The 21,550-nt window shown below is 38.9% G+C and overlaps 2 protein-coding genes across 5 annotated transcripts; both read right to left on the reverse strand.

The window, feature by feature from the left end:
- Positions 1-3,368: 3,368 nt before the first annotated feature.
- Positions 3,369-12,501, reverse strand: LOC148364599 (PRELI domain containing protein 3B-like). 3 transcript variants are annotated; one of them, XM_088338751.1, is made up of 8 exons: positions 12,329-12,480; positions 10,249-10,340; positions 10,009-10,151; positions 9,600-9,768; positions 5,969-6,058; positions 5,629-5,699; positions 5,457-5,559; positions 3,369-4,560 (listed from the first exon to the last, which is right to left on the reverse strand). In XM_088338751.1, the coding sequence occupies exons 4-8, from the start codon at positions 9,735-9,737 to the stop codon at positions 4,441-4,443; spliced, it is 522 nt and encodes a 173-aa protein (XP_088194877.1). In that variant the 5' UTR covers positions 9,738-9,768; positions 10,009-10,151; positions 10,249-10,340; positions 12,329-12,480; the 3' UTR covers positions 3,369-4,440. The 3 variants fall into 3 exon arrangements, with proteins under 3 accessions (XP_088194877.1, XP_088194878.1, XP_088194876.1); XM_088338752.1 differs by lacking the exon at positions 12,329-12,480 and adding an exon at positions 11,929-12,233; XM_088338750.1 differs by lacking the exons at positions 10,009-10,151; positions 10,249-10,340 and having other exon boundaries at positions 12,329-12,501.
- A 2,694-nt stretch (positions 12,502-15,195) lies between these two features.
- LOC148364600 (tubulin beta-6 chain-like) lies at positions 15,196-21,279 on the reverse strand. Of its 2 annotated transcripts, XM_088338754.1 has the most exons (4): positions 21,157-21,279; positions 19,376-19,484; positions 19,196-19,306; positions 15,196-18,499 (listed from the first exon to the last, which is right to left on the reverse strand). In XM_088338754.1, the coding sequence occupies exons 1-4, from the start codon at positions 21,211-21,213 to the stop codon at positions 17,349-17,351; spliced, it is 1,428 nt and encodes a 475-aa protein (XP_088194880.1). In that variant the 5' UTR covers positions 21,214-21,279; the 3' UTR covers positions 15,196-17,348. The 2 variants fall into 2 exon arrangements, with proteins under 2 accessions (XP_088194880.1, XP_088194879.1); XM_088338753.1 differs by having other exon boundaries at positions 19,196-19,484.
- Between the last annotated feature and the right edge of the window lie 271 nt (positions 21,280-21,550).

Below are 21,550 nucleotides of genomic sequence, written 5' to 3' on the forward strand. Positions count from 1 at the left end.
TGCAGAACCCTGAAATCACATTTTAATGGTAACGTTGATTGTTGGTCAAAATTTAATATTTAGAAAAAATAAAAAGTAAGCGTTAACTGAAGTGTTATTACACTAGTGTGCCGTAGACCTAAGATTTATGGCCCGAGCCCGAACCCGAACCCGAGGCAATTTCGGGCCGGGTCGGGCCTGAAATGTCAGTCATACGGTCGGGTCGGGTCGGGTTCGGTCCTGCTTTTTTTTTTTTTTTTTTTTTTTTTTTTTTAATTAATTAATAATTATAAATATATGTTCATTAAAAATATATACTTAAACTATGTATGGATACTAGACCAAGGAATACTTGTTATAAAATAAATAATTTGGATAAAACGGAGAAGGAGCTGTAATTGCTTTTAACGGATCCAGAGCATGCTCTGGCGTACAGTGATGTTGGTGACTTTTCCATCCGCATTAACAAACGCATTTTGTAAAATACGATCGCGCTTTATTGTTTAAATAAACGCGTTATATAGACTAGGATCTCCCAATTGTTATAATTAGCTCGCTTTATTGTTTTAATAAGCGTTTTATATAGAATACGATCGCTTTTGTCGGAAGCGTACATTGACGTTGGTGACATTTTCATCCGCGTTAAAAAACGCAATTTGCAGAATAAAATCACGCTTTATTGTTTAAATAAACGCGTTATATAGACTAGGATCTCCCAATTATTATAATTAGCTCGCTTTATTGTTTTAATAAGCGTTTTATATAGAATACGATCAGGGGGGGGGGGAATTTGCATAGGAGTCGGAAAAGGGCACAACACGTCAACACCCCCTCAATGAAAGTGCTGCGCTAAAATCTTAAGGACGTACTACTACTGCTGCTGTGGATTATGGCCCAATGATCAAGTCGTCAAAATGACGGACGCCCTTAAATGTTTTCGCTACCTCAAAAAAAAAAAAACGTCAATGACAGATTGTCGCTTAATGTAACATCTGCAGTGCAGACACAGAAATATAAAAGATGTAAATGTTTATACAGTTTTATTTAACTTAGGCCTAGATGTTGTAACAAAAGGCAGAGTTTAATTTGTTATCATAAATCACCCCTCCTTATAAATAAAATATGTAATGTCGGGCCCCTTTCGGGCCGGGCCAGCAAATCCAGTTAATTAGTCGGGCTCGGTCCGGGTCGGGTTTAATACCCCTCGGGCCTGCGTCGGGCTCGGGTGCTTTTTTTTGGCCCGATCTTACCTCTAGTGTGCCGTGAGACCTTGTCGAGAGAGCCCCAGCAAATTGCCCAATTTTATTTTTGCAAAAAGGCAGTTAGGGCAGATACTGTAAATAGAAAAAAAATATTTATAAGGTGGGCAGCACGGCGGCGCAGTGGTTAGCGCGTGTGCGGCACAGTTCTGAGATCATGAGATCAAACCTCCTGCGTGGAGTTTGCATATTCTCCTTGTGCTTGCGTGGGTTTCCTCCGGGCACTCCGGTTTCCTCTCATATTCCAAAAACATGCATGTCAGGTTAATTGGCCCGTCCAAATTGTCCCTAAGTGTGAATGAGGGAGTGAGTGGTCTCTCTCTGTGTGCCCTGCAACTCGCTGGGAACCAATTCAGGATCTCCCCTGCCCACTGCCCGAAGATAGCTGTGATGGGCTCCAGCACCCACGCGACCCTACTGAGGATAAGCGGTGCAGATAATGGATGGATGGATGTCCCTTTTAAAATAGGCAAAAATACCCTCTGCTTGATAAGACATAAGTGTCTATTTTAAGGATGTTTTTCTCATATTATTTCTGAAAAATAAAGAACAAAATATATCGAGGGGGAGTGCTGGAGCCAACCCTAGCTACAGTGGCTTGCGAAACTATTTGGCCCCCTTGAACTTTGTGCCCTATTGCCACATTTCAGACTTCAAACATGAACGTATAAAACTATAATTTATTGTGAAGCGTCAACAATAAGTGGGACCCAATCATGAAGTGAAACACACTTTATTGGATATTTCAAACCTTTTTAACAAATAAAAAAACAAAAAGTGGGTGTGGAAAATTATTCAGCCCCATTGAGTTAATACTTTGTAGCGCCACCTCGCTTGGAGAGTATGTCTCTATCAGTTTTGCACAATGAGAAACTGATATTTTTGCCCATTCCTCCTTGCAAAACAGCTCGAGATCAGTGATGTTGGATGGAAAGCGTTTGTGAACAGCAGTTTTCAGTTCTTTATGTTTTGGATCATTGTCTTGTTGGAAGACAAATCTCCGTCCCAGTCTCAGGTCTTTTGCGGACTCCATCAGGTTTTCTTCTAGAATGGTCCTGTATTTGGCTTCATCCATCTTACCATCAATTTTAACCATCTTACCTGTCCCTGCTGAAGAAAGGCAAGCCATAACCATGATGCTGCCACCACCATGTTTGACTTTGGGGATGATGTGTTGAGGGTGATGAGCTGTGCTGCTTTTGCGCCAAACATAACGTCTTGCATTGTTGCCAAAAAGTTCTATTTTGGTCTCATCTGACCAGAGCACCTTCTTCCACATGTTTGGTGTGTATCCTCAGTGGTTTGTGGCTAACTTTAAACTAAACTTTTTATGGATATCTTTAAGAAATGGCGTCCTTCTTGCCACTCTTCCATAAAGGCCAGATTTGTGCAGTATACGACTGATTGTTGTCCAATGGACAGATTCTCCCATTTCAGCTGTAGACATCTGCAGTTCATCCAGAGTGATCATGGGCCTCTTGGCTGCATCTGATCAGTTTTCTCGTTGTATGAGCTGAAAGTTTAGGGGGACAGCCCGATCTTGATAGATTTGCAGTGATCTGATACTACTTCGATTTCAATATTATTGCTTACATAGTGCTCCTTGGGATGTTTAAAGCTTGGAGAATCTTTTTTATCCAAATCCAGCTTTAAACTTCTCCACAACAGTATCTCGGACCTGCCTGGTGTGTTCCTCGTTCTTCATGATGCTTTCTGCGCTTTAAACAGATCTCTGAGACTATCAGTGCAGGTGCATTCATAAAGAGACTTGATTACACACAGGTGGATTCCATTTACCATCGTTAGTCATTTAGATCAACATTGAATCATTCAAAGGTCCTCACTGAACTTCTGGACAGTTTGCTGCACTGAAAGTAGAGGGGCTGAATAATTTTGCACACTTTTTCGTTTTTTTTTGTTTCAAAAGTTTAAAATATCCAATAAAGTGTGTTCCACATCATGATAGTGTCCCACTTATTGTTGATTCTTCACAAGAAATTAGTTTTATATCTTGATGTTTGAAGTCTGAAATGTGGCGATAGGTCACAAAGTTTAAGGGGGCCAATACTTCAATCAACGAGGCAGATTAAGAATTCTAAACCTGAGTCCATATAAGAATGACAACGCGCATTTTCAAGTCTTTAAAATGCATTTATTATATCAGCACATTCTCTGAATTGGCATGGCCATTTATTTTACAGAGGCACAAGTTACAATTTACAAATGCTTTCAAAGTCTTTAGTTAAAAATAAAATGTGTTACATTCAAAAAATATCCTAATGCCATTAAAAAAATACCTAGATGAAAGTGCAAATGGAGAACTTGTTTTCAAGTCAAGAAAGAAAAAGTAATCAACCATTCTAGACTTCATCAAAAACCCATCCCATGGAAAATTGATCCCTTTTTACAACTTACATACATGACAATTCACACCTACCATTACAATGTATAACCTCATTTACTGACACTTAGTACAGAAAGTTCTCCGTGAGGTCTCAGAAAATTGTTGACATTGGCAAAGAATAATAATAATGATAATAAATATGTCCTTTAACCTGCAAATCCACAATAAACATATATAAGCAACTCCATATAAAACCGCTGCTATATAGAATCAATTCCTTGTATGTATGCAGTCGCAACATGGTAACAATGCATTTCTTTGTGCGTTTAACTGTATTTCATGCCGGATTTTGCAGATTTGGTTGAGGCGTTCAATATTCGTTCCAGGTGGCGTGACACTGGCTCTGGTGCATGACTCAATTTACACTACAGGTTCAAGAACTCGATAAACTTGGTTACTATTTTCCTATACCTATTTTTTTCTCAAATTCCATCTATATATCAATTTGCTATGCACTCACTTGGCAAAAATACAATCAAGTTTCCTGTGCAGTTTTGGAGCATTCCTGATTCTGACCAGAAGATATTCGTTTCAGTACCAGTTTTCTTGGCACGTAACCCAATTGTGCCACTTGAACCATGTAGTATAAACTCAACAGTAACATTTTGGCACGTGCCCCACCCTGGGCCCCATTTCCGCAGTTCCCTGAGTGCCTAGCGCTCAACTTCATAAAAGACTGGTGCTTCTGTGCAGGGCCAACACCGTTGTTACGTGGCATTACACACGTTTAAAGTACCAGGTAGTGTCAGAGGCTCGTGGGAGCATAGGAACGCCCCCTGGAATAACAGAAAGCGGAGGTCATTTTTCCGAGACCGTGGCGGCAGCCAGTGGAGTTCGCATAGTCCCGCGTGCCGTGGCCGCAAGCTCCTCAATTTCAGCGTTGAGCCGCCGGATCACCCACTCCACCGCTTCACGGCCCTGGAAAAAGAAAATTGAAACGATTGGAGAGTACGGTAATCGTCCCACATGAGGTAAGATAAATATAAATGCACTACTTTTCATTGCACTATTGTTATGACGCACTTATTTTCATTGGACTATTAACACGAAAGGAAATTGCACTTGCAACCTAGGCCAGTCTCCAAGCAACTATTACTATTTTTGCCCATCTCATTTTCTCTTTTCAGTCTTTATTACCAGTACATGTTTATTTCGTTTATCCTCGAGTGGCACGTCAAATCTTGTTGCATTGTTCACTATGTTGCCATCAAAGACAAAAAAAGACTATTCCATTCTCCAGTGTAGAGCAGAGATCATCAACTTTTTGAAAGCAAAAAGCTCCTTTTTTTTTACTCATTAGTGCGACGGGCTACCAGTTTTATATGCATTTCTTATATGACAACTAAAATAGGCTCAGTAAACACAAAAAGATCTTAAGAGAGAGGGCATTTGGCAAATATTTATGGAATTTATACATTGTTACTGAAAGTCTTGTTCAATGTTATTGCTAAGAAGTGATCATGTATGTTACACTTGTTATGAGTGTTAGGAAATAGACACTAGCAATGAAGAAAACTTTCTATAAAACTATACTGTTTACATTTTAAACTTCCTACAAAAATCACTACGACAATAGTGAACTATTTCTGAAACACGTTTGTTGGTTAGCCAGGTGTTATTTTGGGGCCGACCAGTGTACAGGGGCACAACATTTGTGGCCCCTGATATAAATGTAATACAAATGTAGAGCGCTGTGGCATGAAATAACATCAACAAATTAAAACAAAGAGATAAAGTATTTTATTTTGCGCTTCTTTTTACATTTTGGTAACCTGTTTTGTATGAATAAATAGATATTACAGCAAATCTCTCACCTTTCCTGCATTGGTTGAGATGGTGCTTGCTAGAATGCCCTCCAAGTAACTGCTCAGACTGACTCCTTTTACAGAGATGATTGCTTCCTGTGTCAGAATTGTTCTATGGAAGTCAAAAAGGGGACTTTTAAACAAAAAGGCTTTTTTTAGGATTACAATCCTGTAAACGTACCTTCTTGAATCCTCGGGGTGGGGTTTGTACGTTAACTTCTCATCTACGGACACCAGGTTGGTGAATGTAATCTACAACAGAGAAAAAAATATCAAGAACGAACAATGTTGTCAGACAACTCCCAGAAGGTACGCTTAACTGTAGAACTGGGAAATCTCCATTCCAAGAAAGGTATTTACTAAACCCCATTACAACCATTAAAAATTGTCATCTGCAAAGTGTGTTCACTAAAAAAATGACGCCATTACAAAACTACTAACAGTATGAGAATTGTTTGATTACAGCAAATGAAAAGAAAATATCGCCCTTCACTGTTATGTGAAATTTTCATAATACTCACATTTGTTGACTGAAGTTCCAAACTTTTTTCTTGTGGGTCCACGATGGAGTGCTCCTGAATGTATGTGCATGTACGTGTGTTCCCAATAATCTGAGGACATATTCAAGAAAACAAATATAAGGTCCTGAATAAAAACTTGACTGTTAGCCAGAACCTCCAACTATAACAGGGGTCCTATTAGGGGTGGGACAATATGCTATGGTCACGATTCGATAAATATCATGATTCTCAGGTGCCCTTTCGATTTTTATCACGATTCTCAAAGATTGCGATTCTACAAGTATTTGGATTTGATATAATTGATGATTGTGATTTAATTTTCTTTCCTAGAAAAAAAAACAAAAACAGCAATTTCAATTATACACCTCTGACACTATAAATGGTGAATGATGATCAAACAATGCACATCAGTCTGCCAGTCAGTAAAAAAAATCCCTTCTGCATTATTTGCCATTATGATAATATAGTTTTAATATTAATACTGCACACCGTAATAAAGAAGAGCAATGTAATGGTCAAGCAATCAGGTCAAGTATTAATAAAGAAATCATTATTAAGTTAACATTTTCTTCCTTTTATTAAAACAAATGCCACAGTGTGAGATTTCAGCCTGTCGTTTCAAGGGACAATTCACAGGTGAGGTAACAGGTCTTAAGGTCTATGACTCAACTTTTTAGTAAGTGCAAAAATGAGGTGCACAGGATGAGAAAAATAATAATAATTTCAACACACACACACACACACACACACACACACACACACACACACACACACACACACACACACACACACACACACTAAGTGAATACAGCAGCAGAGTGGATAAATGTCTCTTTGCTTCTCCAAGTTTTAAGATTTCCACATTTAAAGAGAATGGAGCAAACAGCAGCAGACAAATGTCTCTTTTCTTAGGCTTTGAAAAGAAAAAACGGTAAACAGTAAAAGGAAGTACTGTATGTAACCAACTCACAAAGAGTTAATCTTGTAAATTTACCTTTTTAATATTCGTAATATTCTTTTATGTATACATGTATATAGTTTCTTTGTTTGTTTTTTACGCTGGCAACTGTGTGACAGCAAAGTAGGTATTTTATTGTGCAGGGAAACATGTTTTTTTTTACTGTGCATATGACAACAAACACTTTGAATTTAAGTAAACCGTTTCTCTTAGACACTGTAAATATATATTGCACAGCTTAAGCTCTATTACCTTGACATCAACTTGAATATGAACTTGTAAACTTCAAATTGTTTTGCCAAGTGGGTTGTAAAGCTCGTAACGATTCTACACTAATTTACTCCATGGGCTTAAATAATAAATATACACTACACAGCATAAAAATGCCAAATATTCATTAAAAATTGTGAAATGAACAAGGGGGGTTAAAATAAAAAAAGGCGTTAATCCCGGATATGTATAGAAGCATACCTGTCAACCTCCACGGCTCCATGCCCGTACAAACTGTCGTATTTTTCCGTACAAAATACAAAATAATCGTACACTATATATATTTTTTTCCTGAATAATGCATGATGGGAAATCCCCAGGCGGCAGACGCATGCGATTGACAAATTTGCGTTTTTCCGTACAGATTTCCTTGTACGACGTCGTACTCGTCTTACAATGCATAAAAAACGTACTTTGTACGGTAAAACCATACAGGTTGACAGGTATGTAGAACAATATGTCATATTCACAATAATCCCTATTGCTTTCCCACATTTTTTCGTACCAAATATGATACCACTAAACTTGATTCAGGGGAGAAACATCGGTTTTTAAAAACAGCCATAATAAACATACATAAACACTATATAAATGCGAAGCGATTAAGTGTTACTAAATATTTTTAGTTCAAACAAATATTAATCTCATAAATGTGTTCACATTTTTAAAACTTAAAAAAATTAGATATAAGACATTATTTTTAGAATATTGAATTTCCAAGGTTCCGCGGGAACCCTGTATAAAGCGTCCTTGTTACCCGAACTGTACATGTGTATATGCATGGGGCGATAACAGGTTTGATGAGTTTAAAATAGCTCAAGTTTCAATTAGAAGTACGATCTTGGGCCCGGGCCAGAACCAGGCCCGCAGTTCAATTGCTCGTTTTTTTTTCTGTTTTTTTTTCTCCTTTCGTGGATGATCTGCACACTTTTACACAAGTAATTATTTAGATGATTGCTTTTTACTTCTGGTTGGTTTCCTTAACCACAAGGGTTGTAGGGGCACCATTTCCTTCTTGAGTAATAATTTTCTTAAGTAAGACAACTTTTACTTGAGTAACATACTCGGAGCTGCAGTTCTGCGCCGAAATGAGCACTTGGCGCTAAACGTATATTATTCAGATAACTTTATCATATGAAATATGCTTACCAAACTGTCAGTTTAACTCCAAATCACAAAATCCAAAGAAATTTTAATCCTCAATGTCACGGTAGAGAATGCGTTGTTTCCTCTTTTTACCTCTATGTCCCTTACGTCGGATGTCATTTTCCGCTTGATACCAATAGCTTACAAGCTTTACGAAGTTTCTTTCTGCATTTAAGCCAGATTTCACTATGGGCATTCCCTTAAATCAAGTTTATTGGTGGGGTTCAGGCCAGGCTTGATTTTTTAGGCCCGATCTTACCTCTTGTTTCAATTATCGTTTGTATGGTTAGCCACTGGAAATAAGCACCTTTTGCAAATTCTTAAATTTTTGACCATGCGCCTAGTTAAAGAATATGGCTATTCCGTGCAGTTTTCTTTGATCACCATGGTGTTCCAACTAATTAGAATCAAAATTGAAGATGGAAATCAGTACAAACACTAACACGCTACTTTATATGGAAGATAGAGTTTTGGATTGTTATTTTCGATTCCTCAATCATTTATCATGGAGCCCACACGAAGAAGTTTGTACGATGAAGGTTTTAAGTTGGTGATTGTTGCTCTAAGTATGAAATCAGAGGATGGTGTAAATCACATAATTTTGGCCTATGCAGCTATTTGAGGCTCTTTGCAATTAAGAGCCTTTCAAATAAATGTGGCATGACTTGATCTAATCAATGTATTTTCTCTCAGATAAGTTTTAATCTAGCAAAATAACAGTCGTTTTAAAAGGAAAATCTGTTCAGGTACATACGTGTACAATGTACATTTATCGCACATTTATTTATTTCCGTTTGAGAAAAAAAATACCATGCTCTTAATGACACATGAACTAATGAATAAAATAAAAAAATAATTAGAATACACATCGCATTTGCTGGCTATGTGTGCAAAATTGACTGTAACAGGTATTATAAAATGAATCAACAGACCTCCATAAAAACAAGGACATCCCGGGATATTCCCATAGAGGCCAGCTTCCAATGGTTGGAGCATGTTCAGACCATGATAGCTTGCTTTAGCTAAATGGCCTTCTAAAGGTCATGGGGGCTGAGTCACATGAGACAGGCACAAGGCAGCAGTGAATTTAGCGTTCTCGTGAGCTCTCGTATTAACTCAGAATGTTACATCACACACAGTTCCGGGTTGTAGCGGCAATGCAACTATTGACACTCGTTAACACTCTGCTCCAGTCAGGAATCGAACAAATCCTTCGTCTAAAGACAGGAATAGTGGGAGTAGACTGACTTTACTCACAGACTTGACGATTGAGGGAAGACCCCATTCCGTGCTGAGAAGCCTTTTGCTGTGGAGGCGCCCCTCTTTATCGATGGTCCGGTGTAAAACATCGACCCCAAAAACACTGGGATTCATTGGGTTGGGGTACTTTTGCATTGCTGCCTTGGTCACGGTCTCCCAAGGGTGACTGTTGAAAGAAAGTAAATTCAAGCCCACATTCAAACTGAACATATACAGCCTTCACACTATGGCATCTACATGCTTGTGTTTGACAATATAATGGACAAGTCGAACATGGTAAACTGGTAGCCTAAGCCAATAAGAGGGTAAAAAGGAAAAACATTTTGTTTTTGTGTGTTCTTCTTTTGTGATCTAGAGCACTCTAATAAACAAAAAATGGGTCACCTATCTGGTACACCTGACTTACTTGCCCGGAACTCAGCCTGCAGGGACCAATTTCCTTTGTGGAGTTTGCATGTTCTCCCCGTGCTTGCATGGGTTTCCTCCGCGCACTCCGGTTTACTCCCACATTCCAAAAACATGGGGAGAATTGGCCGGTCCAAATTGTCCCTAGGTGTGAATGAGCGAGTGAGTTGTCTGTCTCTTTGTGCCCTGTGACTGGTTGGCAACCAGTTCAGGGTGTCCCCTGCCCACTGCCCAAAGATACCTGGGATGGGCTCCAGCACCCCCGCAACCCTACTGAGGATAAGCGGTGCAGATAATGGTTGGATGGATGGTTGCAAAACGTTGTTTACAATGCTGTTGATGATAATGTGAAAGACAATTAACCAAAATTAAACATTTTAAGTGAGTTTAAGTAGTAATCCATACGTCAACAAAAAACTCTTATCTACAATGATGTTTTATGCCTGTTTACTACTCTTAATGCAGAAATCTGTCTACAATATATTGCATTTGTGAAATATGAGTTAAGCAGCTAAATCCTCTTTTTTTTGAGCATTTTGATACTTGCAGTTAATTGAAGATGGCACCAGTTTCTCAGACTTCAGGTAAAGGACAATTCACATATCTGCTTTAAAAATCAGATAAACCGTGATTGGGGTTACAACACAATAGCAAAATTTACAACATATTAATTTAATGTCCTTCAAAGTCTGAATTATTATCAGATATACAAAGAGTTGTTTGTTGTCGTGATTTTTTGGGTTTGTTTATATCTTTGAGGATGACTTTGTTTTCTCAAACATTCGTCTCTGGTACATTTGATAAAAATAGTGTGAGAATTAATAAAATCAAATGCCATTTCATATGTCATCTATATCACAAGTGATCTAGTGGTTAGGTTTCCTCGCTCTTACTGCCGGAACCCAGGTTCGATTCCTGTCGCATCCCATGTTTTGCGAATGTGGTCAGCAAAATGTTTAACTGATAAATCCTTGCACAATTATGGTAATTGTAGTACAACCTCAGGTACGACACACATCCAAACATGAGTTCTTTTTGGGGTTTAAAAAAGTGTTATACACAAAAAATGAGGAATTCAACACCAACGATAAACTAAAGTTTTAGAACAAAGTTGTGAAAAAAAACAGCAGTAGCGGCAGTAGCTCAGGAGGTAGAGCGATCGTTTTAGGATTAAGGGATCCCAGTTCGAATCCCGGCTTGTCCGTGTTACATGCCGAAGTGTCCTTGGGTAAGACACTGAACCCCCAATACCCCCAATAAGCAGGTTAGCGCCTTCATTGACTTGAAAAGCGCTATATAAATGCAGATCATTTCATTTTCATTTCAATGAAGAAGGTTCTCCTCAATCAGCCGCTTGATGCAGTAGGTTACAAATGATGTTCAGTGGCCAATAATATATTATTATCAAAAAGTTTTTAATGTGTCTTTCCTCTTTAACTTTTACATTCGGCAATTTTGTTCTAATAATTACAAACTGCAATCATTCAAGTTATTACTACTTTTTGCTGTCTATTGTTTGAAAACAATGTTTACGTTCTTAAAAAAAGGTAAAAACATCAGCATTCTACAGGGACAAAAAAATAATAATGCTAATGGAGTGATGATGAGATGCTATTCATATTACATGTTGTTCTAATAATCTGGTTTCAAGATTTGATTGACTATTGCCCGTCAGCCTTTTTTTTCCCTTCTGTTTTACCAATTACTCATACAAGTTGTTGAATTCAGTGTATTGTTAAAAATTGGAGATATTGAAAAGGAAATGAATCAATCAATCAATGAAAAAGCTATGCATACAACACCAGGCTGCATCGATTATCACCCGTATTCTCCCCTGCAAAGAATCTCAAGATCCAAAAGGGTTTGAGAGCACCTGACAATATTACGCAAGAGCATTTTAGTCTGACAAATTGTCAGAGACCTTTAGGAGAGTGTTCCACGCGTTTTATGGGCGACTAACAGTCGAAGGTCATCAGTGTCTGGTTTCCACGGTAATGCGCGCAATCCCCCCGAAAGATACATCGACAGTGACGTCACCGAGCCGTGGATAAGGCATAGTAGGGGAAAGGTTATTCGTCCGCACGGGTCGCTAAATTACGCAATATGTTTCGCGCCAGATTCATCTACACGTAACTCTACCGACTCGTTTCGTGTATATTTAAAAATAAAGCTATGATATAAGGATTTGAGGGTTCGGGGACAGTAGCATTACGAAACTAATGTGTGCCGCATGCTAGCTAAGAAGCCTTTGAGGCTACTCAAGCACCCGGATGTGAGGCTTTATGTAAAATATTCTCTTACAAGTAGAATTCGGAACTTACTTAAATATATGTTCAGATGTCCAAATCTTCATAGTGCAGCGATTTGTAGTTAAATATATGGATGTATGGATGGAGTAATTTGCCGGGAAGATCCTTTACACACTGGAAGCCGGTTGACATGTGCGATATGCCGGGTTCAAGTCACCAACTAATACCTCCACCCCTCTATCTCTCTCTCTCTCTCTCTCTCACTCGCTCTCTCTCACCCCCCCCCCCCCCCCAACTCAATGGAACCAGTCACGTGACCAAGATGACGCACGTCTGGCGGTGTAACGTGCATCCTGTCGCATGACCAGCCTGCTGTCAGTCACTCGGGCACCAGGCACCTAATAACTATTTAAAATAGTGCTCGGTGACATAACGTGTGGGGCAGTGTTCCCTCTAAACTGTGCGCGTGCGCAATTGCGCACTGCTCGCACATTCTCAGCGCACAAGAAAATCTAGCCAGCGCACAAAAATGAGGGCTCAAAATTACTAATTAAGAAGCGACTTAAGTCAAAGTTACAGTGCATAAAGGTAAAAATATACGGGTTCCCCTGAATTTGAGTAAAGTTAGTAGAGTATGTCAAGAACCGGCTTCTTCGGCTCGGCTCACTAAAAGGAAACGGCTCTTTCGGGTCCTAAACGGCTCTTCAGGTTGTTTTTGCTTCTTTAATCCCAACATGACCAAATATTAAGTAAAATTATGCACAAAATGACTTAAAGTAAGGGGGGAATAGAACAAAAAAGAAAAAAATACTAAAATGAAAAAGTATGAAAAGCTGAGAAAAAAAGAAACAAAAGGAAGAGAAAAAAGAAGGAAACATTTTGAAAAAAAGCCAGAAAAAAAAGAGAAGAAAGAAATGTAGGAAAAAAGTAAATAGAGAACAAAAAGATAAAAGTAACAGCTCGGAAAAAATAAACACAATGAGATTTTTTTAAAGGAATTTTAAAAAAAAGGAGAAAAAAAAACACCGAAAAAAAGAATAAAAAGTTTGTGTTGCATTCAAATAATTTCCAATTATATAAAGTGAATCTTGTTGCCAACATTGTACTTCCACTAAAAAATGTGATTAAGTACAGTTCTGTATCTTACAACCGACTAAATAAGCCCCCAAAAATGTTAATATTATGCGACAATATATATCAGGAAATAAAAAGAAATAGATATCTTGTGAAAGAATTGTAAGAACAAAAGACATTCGTAGGCCGTACAACCTTTGTAATAGTACATGAGTCAATTCATTCAAAAGAGAAAAATACTTTTGCATTGCCGGAAACTCAGCAAAATGTAACTTGATGTAAAGTTTTGGACATGTTTGATAATTAATTATCTTGCCACACTTGGGATTATGGTGGCTCACTGTTGTTTCAAGCGTTGCTCACTGACTTTGTGTGAACTCTCAGACCCGTGGAAAATTAGAGGGAACATTGGTGGGGGGCACTGTTTTTTGACGTTGTAAACGATGAAATAAACAAATTCAGAAGTGCTCATTCATGGGTTTTTATCTGCCTTTAATTTTCTTCACATTTTAAGTCAAGTCATGCTTATTTGTATAGCCCTTAATCACAAGAAGTCTGAAATGGCTGCTCAGACTATTGCAAACTACAGACTATTATTACACCATCCCCTGATCTAAGACCTATATGAGGGCGAGGAAAAAATCAAGCCCTCAGCATGAGGAAAGTGGAAAAACCTTGAGAAGAGACAGCACATGAGGTAATCCCCCTTCCAGGATGACCGGGCTGCAATGAATGTTGCATTCCATCCATCCATACATCATCTGCACCTCTTATCCTCAGTAGGGTCGCGGGGGTGCTGGAGCCCATCCCAGCTATCTTCGGGCAGTGGGCAGGGGACACCCTGAACTGGTTGCCAGTCAGTCGCAGGGCACACAGAGACAGATAACTCACTTGCTCATTCACACTTAGGGACAATTTGGACCGGCCAATTAACCTAAAATCCACGTTTTTGGAATGTGGGAGGAAACCGCAGTGCCCGGAGGAAACCCACGCAAGCGCGGGGAGAACATGCAAACTCCACACAGGAAGGCTCGATCTCACGACCACAGCGCCGCCGTGCTGCGGATGTAGCATTAACAAACAATAAAAAAATACATATATTAAATAATGTGAGTATAATATAAAATAAAAAATAAAATAAAAAGATGGGCAGCACGGCGGCGCAGTGGATAGCGCGTGCGGCACAGTTCTAAGGTCTTGGAAACCTGCTGTGTGGGTTCAAATCCAGCTACTGTGTGCGGAGTTTGTATGTTCTCCCCGTGCTTGTGTGGGTTTACTCCTGGCACTCCGGTTTCCTCCCACATTCCAAAGACATGCATTTCAGGTGGATTGGCCGGTCCAAATTGTCCCTAGGTGTGAATGAGCGAGTGAGTTGTCTGTCCCTGTGTGGCCTTACTGGCTGGCAACCAGTTCAGGGTGTCCCCTGCCCACTACCCGATGATTGCTGGGATGGGCCGCAGCACCCCCGCGACCCTACTGAGGATAAGCGGTTTAGCTAATGAGTTGAGATGAAAATAAAAAGATGACCAGGTTGCAATTTAAAAAAATAATTTTTCAATGTAATTCCTGAATAGTCAGTGTTGGGTTTGTTACTGAAAAAAAAAAATTGTTACAGTTACTACATTTAAAAAGTAATTCCGTTACCCATCCAAGATGTTTTCTTTTTTTCCAAGCATGGTCTATTCGGAAAATATTTTTACAAATAAAATGACCAAAATTCAACACAATTTTAACATAAATTCTGTTTGCCCAATTGAGTTCCTGTTAGTTTGTACCATTCGCTACTGGTGACACACAAGCAACACATTGTATTTGCTTTCAAAGTTTGTGCATGCTATCCTACTGGTCACAAACCACATCAAAAGTTATTATATGAGTCTTGATAGCTTTATTTCTGCACTTATCACTTTGCCCAGACACTCAGGGCAGTAAAATGTATAATCTCAAAGTCCCAGGCTGCTCACAGTGGGAGGAAACAGTTACAGCCAAGAACATTTTATCAGCGTCAATATGGTCCATCAACTCTTGAGTATAGTCAAGCTACATTTTCAAAAGTTGAACTACCTAAAATGGAGTATTAGGGCTATTCAGCAAAAGGAGAAAATAACAAATATATAGACAATAAAATAGTTAAGCATCCTAAACATTTCAGAAGTCACAACAAAAACCACATTCATGTTTTCCTTAAAATTGTGCTAATACAAAGAACAACTGATGTGTCAAGACGAGGACGATTACGGAATGTTTAATTAAGTTACTGCAGGGAGCGATCATATTTAAGCCAGGCTTCTTTCGACTTTGATTGCCTATTACGAATAGGAATATTTTACTTATGAAAATGTAAAATTCTTGTAATATTTAAAATTGTTTCTCACAGACGTTTTTTTTATCTGAACGTTACATTTTGGAATCACACTTTTATGACTTGATTTTCATTAGAACATTGGAACTTTATTTAAAAAATACAGCTCGTTGCAGTGTTGCATCTGGTCGTTTACACCAGGGGTTTTCAAATGGTGTGCTAGTAGGGGAGATTGGGTATATTTGCAACACGGAGACAGTTAAAAGAGTCAAAGTTCAACCAATTTAAAGATAATTTGATTAATGCCACATATATAGGATAATCCCCTTTCTATTTTGACCTCACACAATCGACGTCTGAGTAACACTGACTCAATTTTATGGTCAAAAAACACATTTTCAAGTTAGATTTTAAACTGCTTCTTCCTCACTCATTTTTGTTTCATATCAAATATGATAAAGATTGACACACTTCAGGCACTCGGCTGTAATGTCTACATTCTTGGCATCTACCCTATGGGTTTTTCTCATGCTAGCTAACAACTAAAATGACAACCTCTGTATTGTCTGTATGGACTAACGCAACGGCATAGAAAATAAAGAAAAAAAAAAGAAAAAGTGGGTGCAGTGTTTTAATTGCAAACAATATGCACACAAATGCTGCACCCCAGGCCATGGCTTATACATTTGCCACAACTGACTGTTATACACTGATTAGCAATGCTGTCCATACAAAAGGATAGATATGAAACAAGCACTTTGTCCTATCCTATGCTCTTCTTGTCATATATTTCTATAAAGTTAGTTAAATATTGGAATTTCCGAAGCTGATTTCTAATCATAGATCACACTGTTACAACTGTACACTTGCAGTTTTACAACCGTATACAGGACTGGGTATGGTTGTAACTCTGTGTATATCTGTTTGAGAGACTGTCACATACTTTTGAAACTATGTAGCACTCTACCATTGATGTCTACTTGTAAAAGAAAAATGAAGGTACCATGCATACAATTCTGAGGGGACTAGCACAAAAGCTCATAAAATGGGCAGGGATAGAGCAAAATGCATTACAACTCTACCCGTTTTCCCCTACACCTTTCTGTACTTGAAGGCACTTCAAGGTGTACTTAAGGTGTCATTGAAAGCAGCATGGCTGTAAAATTACAGCACCTACTTCCTTCTTACTTACCACCCAAAGATCCTCAAGTATGAGCGTACTTGGATGAAAACAACATTTCACCTGAAATAGCTTGCAAAACACTGGTACATACTACTATTTAGGGCCAGTGGATATTGATGTTGTGTGAGATCCATCCATTCCATTGTTTTAATTGTACTGATGCTCATCAGTCGTTTGACATAGCCTTTTGCAGTCGACTTTGCGCAACAGGCAGTGTGAGTCCTGTACTGGCAGTGAGGTCCAAGTTGCAAGTGTTGCTAATGTTATACGAAGCTAGCTTAGTGCGTTTACAACTGTTGGCGCATATTCTTATTGCTTTTTACTATGTTCAGCAATCACTATATATGTGGCAGCAATATCATGGTTTGTCTGCAGGCTGCAGATTGAACTTAGCGGCCATGCTCACCAAAATTGTTGCCCTTTTGATAGACATTTTATTTTTGAATGAATCAAACCCGCAGTATAATTAGAGTAAAATTGATTAAATATTCCATAGCACCAATATTCAACAGCACCATTACCCCTGGTCAAGGTCAGTTCTCTTCGATATCTTCCGTACTTGTTTCAATCACAGTTTCTTTTGTAACTTCAATCCGAGACTGAATCCTCGTGGCTGTGGACATTACAGGTGTTTCCTGGTCTTCTTCATCTTCCAGCTCGGACTCTATGTCAGCAGTGGCGTCTTGGTACTGCTGGTACTCGGACACCAGATCGTTGAGGTTGCCCTCGGCCTCTGTGAACTCCATCTCGTCCATGCCCTCGCCCGTGTACCAATGCAGAAAAGCTTTGCGCCGGAACATTAGTGCAAACTGGTCGCCTACCCGGCGGAATATTTCCTGAATGGCCGTGTTGTTGCCAATGAATGTGGAAGCCATTTTGAGGCCCCGAGGTGGCACATCGCACACAGCAACCTTGACGTTGTGAGGGATCCAGTCCACAAAGTGGTTGCAGTTCTTCTGTTGGACAGCCAGCATTTGCTCATCCACCTGCTTGGTTGACATTTTGCCACGGAAGACGCCGGCCACAGTGAGGTAACGGCCTCGTCTAGGGTCGCAGGCCGTCATCATGTTCCTGGCATCGAACATCTGCTGGGTGAGCTCGGGAACGGTCAAGGCACGGTACTGCTGACTGCCTCGTGCCGTCAGAGGGGCAAAACCGGGCATAAAGAAGTGAAGGCGTGGGAAAGGCACCATGTTGACCGCCAGTTTTCTTAGGTCGGCGTTGAGCTGGCCTGGGAATCTCAGAGAGGTGGTGACTCCGCTCATTGTCATGGACACTAAGTGGTTGAGATCCCCGTATGTGGGGGTGGTGAGCTTGAGAGTGCGGAAGCAGATGTCATACAGCGCTTCGTTGTCGATGCAAAAGGTCTCGTCTGTGCTTTCCAAGAGCTGGTGGACCGACAGGGTTGCGTTGTAGGGCTCCACCACCGTGTCAGAGACTTTTGGTGAGGGCATGACGCTGAAGCTGGTCATGATCCGGTCGGGGTATTCCTCTCGGATCTTGTTAATCATTAGGGTCCCCATGCCGGAACCCGTTCCCCCGCCAAGGGAGTGAACCATCTGGAATCCTTGTAGGCAGTCGCAGCTCTCGCTCTCGTTCCTCACCCGTTCCATCACCTGTTCAATCAGCTCCGCACCCTCGGTGTAGTGGCCCTTTGCCCAGTTATTGCCAGCACCGGAGTTTCCTGGATTGGCAAAATGTAGTTAAAGACGCAAACAAAAAGATGGGGCGTTATCCAACACTTAAATCTGTGATTATGCCTGTGAGTACAGTATTGCATTTTCTGCCTACATCAAGGGCATAATTCTGGTACAGACGTAGGGGAAGTATCCCCTACATGCGATTATTTTGTTCAAACTACAACTTTTAATGCTAACTGATAGCATTATCCAAAATGTTAGCATTATACTAACTCATCAGCAGATGTGGGACAATCTCTTTGTTTTCATGTGGATAGTAAACCTTCTCTGGAAGTTGAATTTCACAACCTGAAAAGTGTTTTTGATTAGCTCAATGACAATTTTTGCAAAGCTACTAGGTTTTAGGAAATTAAATGAATTCAGTTTACAAAGCAAAATATAAAATAAATGACTGTATTTATTCGTGTATAACGCACACTTTTTTTGTACCTAAAACGTATATTGCCGAATTAGATAGAAAGATTGAAAAGTCGATAATATCACTGACCACAAAACATTAAATGCAACCCATCCCTTGACCCACAAGACACCTATGGTCTATTTTTATTGACAAAAAGCATGTGGCATTTATCCTACATGCTAAAAGCTTGATGCTAACACCTTGTATTGATACTGTTCGCCCATTCCTTCTTGTAACTTAAAGCAATATCTTATTAACCACATTTAGAGAAGCAGCTTACCATGAATGAAGTTGTCGGGCCTAAAGAGAGCACCAATACGACTCCCTCTGATGGAGTCCATGGTTCCAGGTTCCAAGTCAACCAGCAGGGACCGAGGCACGTATTTACCTCCTGGGCACAAAAGTAAAGACATATTTGCTTTAGCAAAGTCGATCACGGACTCTTTTGCTATGCCCATACCGTGTGCTTCACTGAAGTAGACATTGACTCTGTCAAGTTGAACTTTGCTGTCACCCTCATAGATGCCCGTCTTGCTGATTCCGTGCTCCTCGCTGATCACTTCCCAAAACTGAGAGAGAAAATGCAAAGTTAAAGTGCTTCCATGGGCTTTAAGACTGTTTTTTTTTCTGAGTAAGATCCTTTTTTTTTAAACATAGCCTCTGTATTGTGTCCTTAAGATAAGATTTTTATTTATAATACATTAAATGTCGATTCATCGGGCTAGCCCACTTGGATGACATATCATTGGTATGTGTCACTCATTATCTTGTTCTTCCTCTTTCTTGTTTTGTGTTGGTCACGATAAATACAGAAAGACCCACCCTCACCAGTGTCACCCTTATCTCTTCCCAGAATGCCAGGCAGAAAAACACCCTTGTCATTCATTTTCTTGGCAGTTTGATATTTTACGGTGAAAGCATTTGGCATAATTGTGTTCAAGATCCAAACGGGCATTGCCAAAACTTTTATTGTACTTGCGCTTAAAACCTTTACAGTAGATATTGTCGACAAATAATGTTTTTGAGGAAGGTTATTAGTTTATTTTAAATATTCTATTAAGTTCTTGTTCAATGTACAAGTTGATGATAACATTTTTAAAAAAAAATATACAAATGCACTCTGAACATATTTCATGTAATCTTCTATTCAAAGTATTTTAATTATTTTAGCAAAAGCACATAAAATGTGCATGCATGCTAAAAAACATTTTTGACTTTTAAGTCAATTTCCAAATAGAATATTTTATTCGAATGTCATATGGCGACAAACATGTCAAGGAACTGTTTTAAAACTGTAACCCCCCCACAAAATGTTAATTGTTATTGTTATCATATTGGTATTGAGTAACTAAACATAAATTTATTTATAGAGCACTCAAAACAGCTGTTCCTGAAGTAGAAAATCTGTCATTTAATAACAAGGACAAAAAAACGATTAAAAACCCAACTCACAAAAAAATGACAGGTTGAAAACCAGAGAAAAAAGCGTGTTCAATATTATTACATTCTTGACTTAACTTCCTGAAAATATTTATTCAAGAGTAAAACGTGTCACTTAAATACACAAACACATTTTCTATTTCAGATTTGATTTTGGAGCAAGAATGGTTAATACTGGGCTTACATTTGTACACAATCTTTCTTTATAAAAAGACATTCTGGAAATGTGAAAATAAAGCTGAAATGCAAAGAGTTCCACACACAGATGCCCCAACAGGTCTTTGCACTTCAGCTTCATTTTGACATTTCCAGAAAATGTTCTCCACAAGTTTTTCCCAGCCGTATTCCCATTATCCGCCATTCATATTAAAAAACAAAAACAAATATGAAAAAGAAAAAAGTCAATTGGCTATTTAGAGTCAAAGTGTATATACATCTTTGGAACACACTGTATATACCATATACATTTTCTATATAGACTTTTTTCTCCAATACAACAATTAGTAACTTACGCACTGCAGAAGGAAAAAAAAAAACATAAATAAATGAGCTATGTATATTTTTCAAAAAACAGTTCAAGTATTTTCCTTCAAAATGTATGTACGGATAATTTTAGGGTCATTTCATACTGTAAAAAAAGTGTTATTTTGATCACTAATTTTTAAAAAACACTTTTAAAACATTTTATTCACCTGTGCTCAATAAATTCAAAATACATTAAAATAACTTGCCAGATGTGGTTAAATATTATCAGTCTGCTCTGTATAGTTTACCTGCAGCACTGTGAAAATTTGTAATTACCTTTGAGCCGATTTGGTTTCCACATTGTCCAATTTGAAGATGTACAATTTCACGCATGATGACGCAGGCATCAACTGCAGTTGGTGAATCGGGTGGGTGCGTCTGATATGCCGAAGGGTTCCAACTGCTTATATGTGAGCACCGAATAAGATCAAGTGATGTCATCACTGATGTCAAACAGAAAGGGTGTGTCAGGGGGGACCCCAAATCGGCCTCTATTTTCTATATAGAAAATGTGAAATCATGATACTTTATTACAGTGTTACTATACGTGGTCCTTTAAAATAGAGATCTACTTTAAAGCACTGATAAACAATCATTCACATTTATAATGTCCGATACCATTTACAATGTCTGATTTTTTCAGTAAAATACCGGTCAAAAGTCAAGTGTT

The sequence above is a fragment of the Urocampus carinirostris genome, chromosome 6 (assembly GCF_059441175.1).
Source record: "Urocampus carinirostris isolate Australia breed hairy pipefish chromosome 6, RoL_Ucar_1.0, whole genome shotgun sequence".
In the NCBI taxonomy this organism is placed as follows: Eukaryota; Metazoa; Chordata; class Actinopteri; order Syngnathiformes; family Syngnathidae; genus Urocampus; species Urocampus carinirostris.

Bases quoted from the DNA above. Each gene is read 5' to 3' on its own strand.
- LOC148364599 (XM_088338750.1), bottom strand. From the start codon at position 12,360: ATGAAGATTTGGACATCTGAACATATATTTAA. The intron at 5,700-5,968 runs GTGAGTATTATG...TCTCTGTTGTAG, and splicing joins TGGAACTTCAGTCAACAAAT to ATTACATTCACCAACCTGGT. The intron at 4,561-5,456 runs GTGAGAGATTTG...TTCTTTTTCCAG, and splicing joins TCTCAACCAATGCAGGAAAG to GGCCGTGAAGCGGTGGAGTG.
- LOC148364600 (XM_088338753.1), bottom strand. From the start codon at position 21,213: ATGCGTGAAATTGTACATCTTCAAATTGGACAATGTGGAAACCAAATC. The intron at 19,485-21,156 runs GTAATTACAAAT...TTTCTCTCTCAG, and splicing joins GAAACCAAATCGGCTCAAAG to TTTTGGGAAGTGATCAGCGA. The intron at 18,500-19,195 runs GTAAGCTGCTTC...TTGCCAATCCAG, and splicing joins GCCCGACAACTTCATTCATG to GAAACTCCGGTGCTGGCAAT.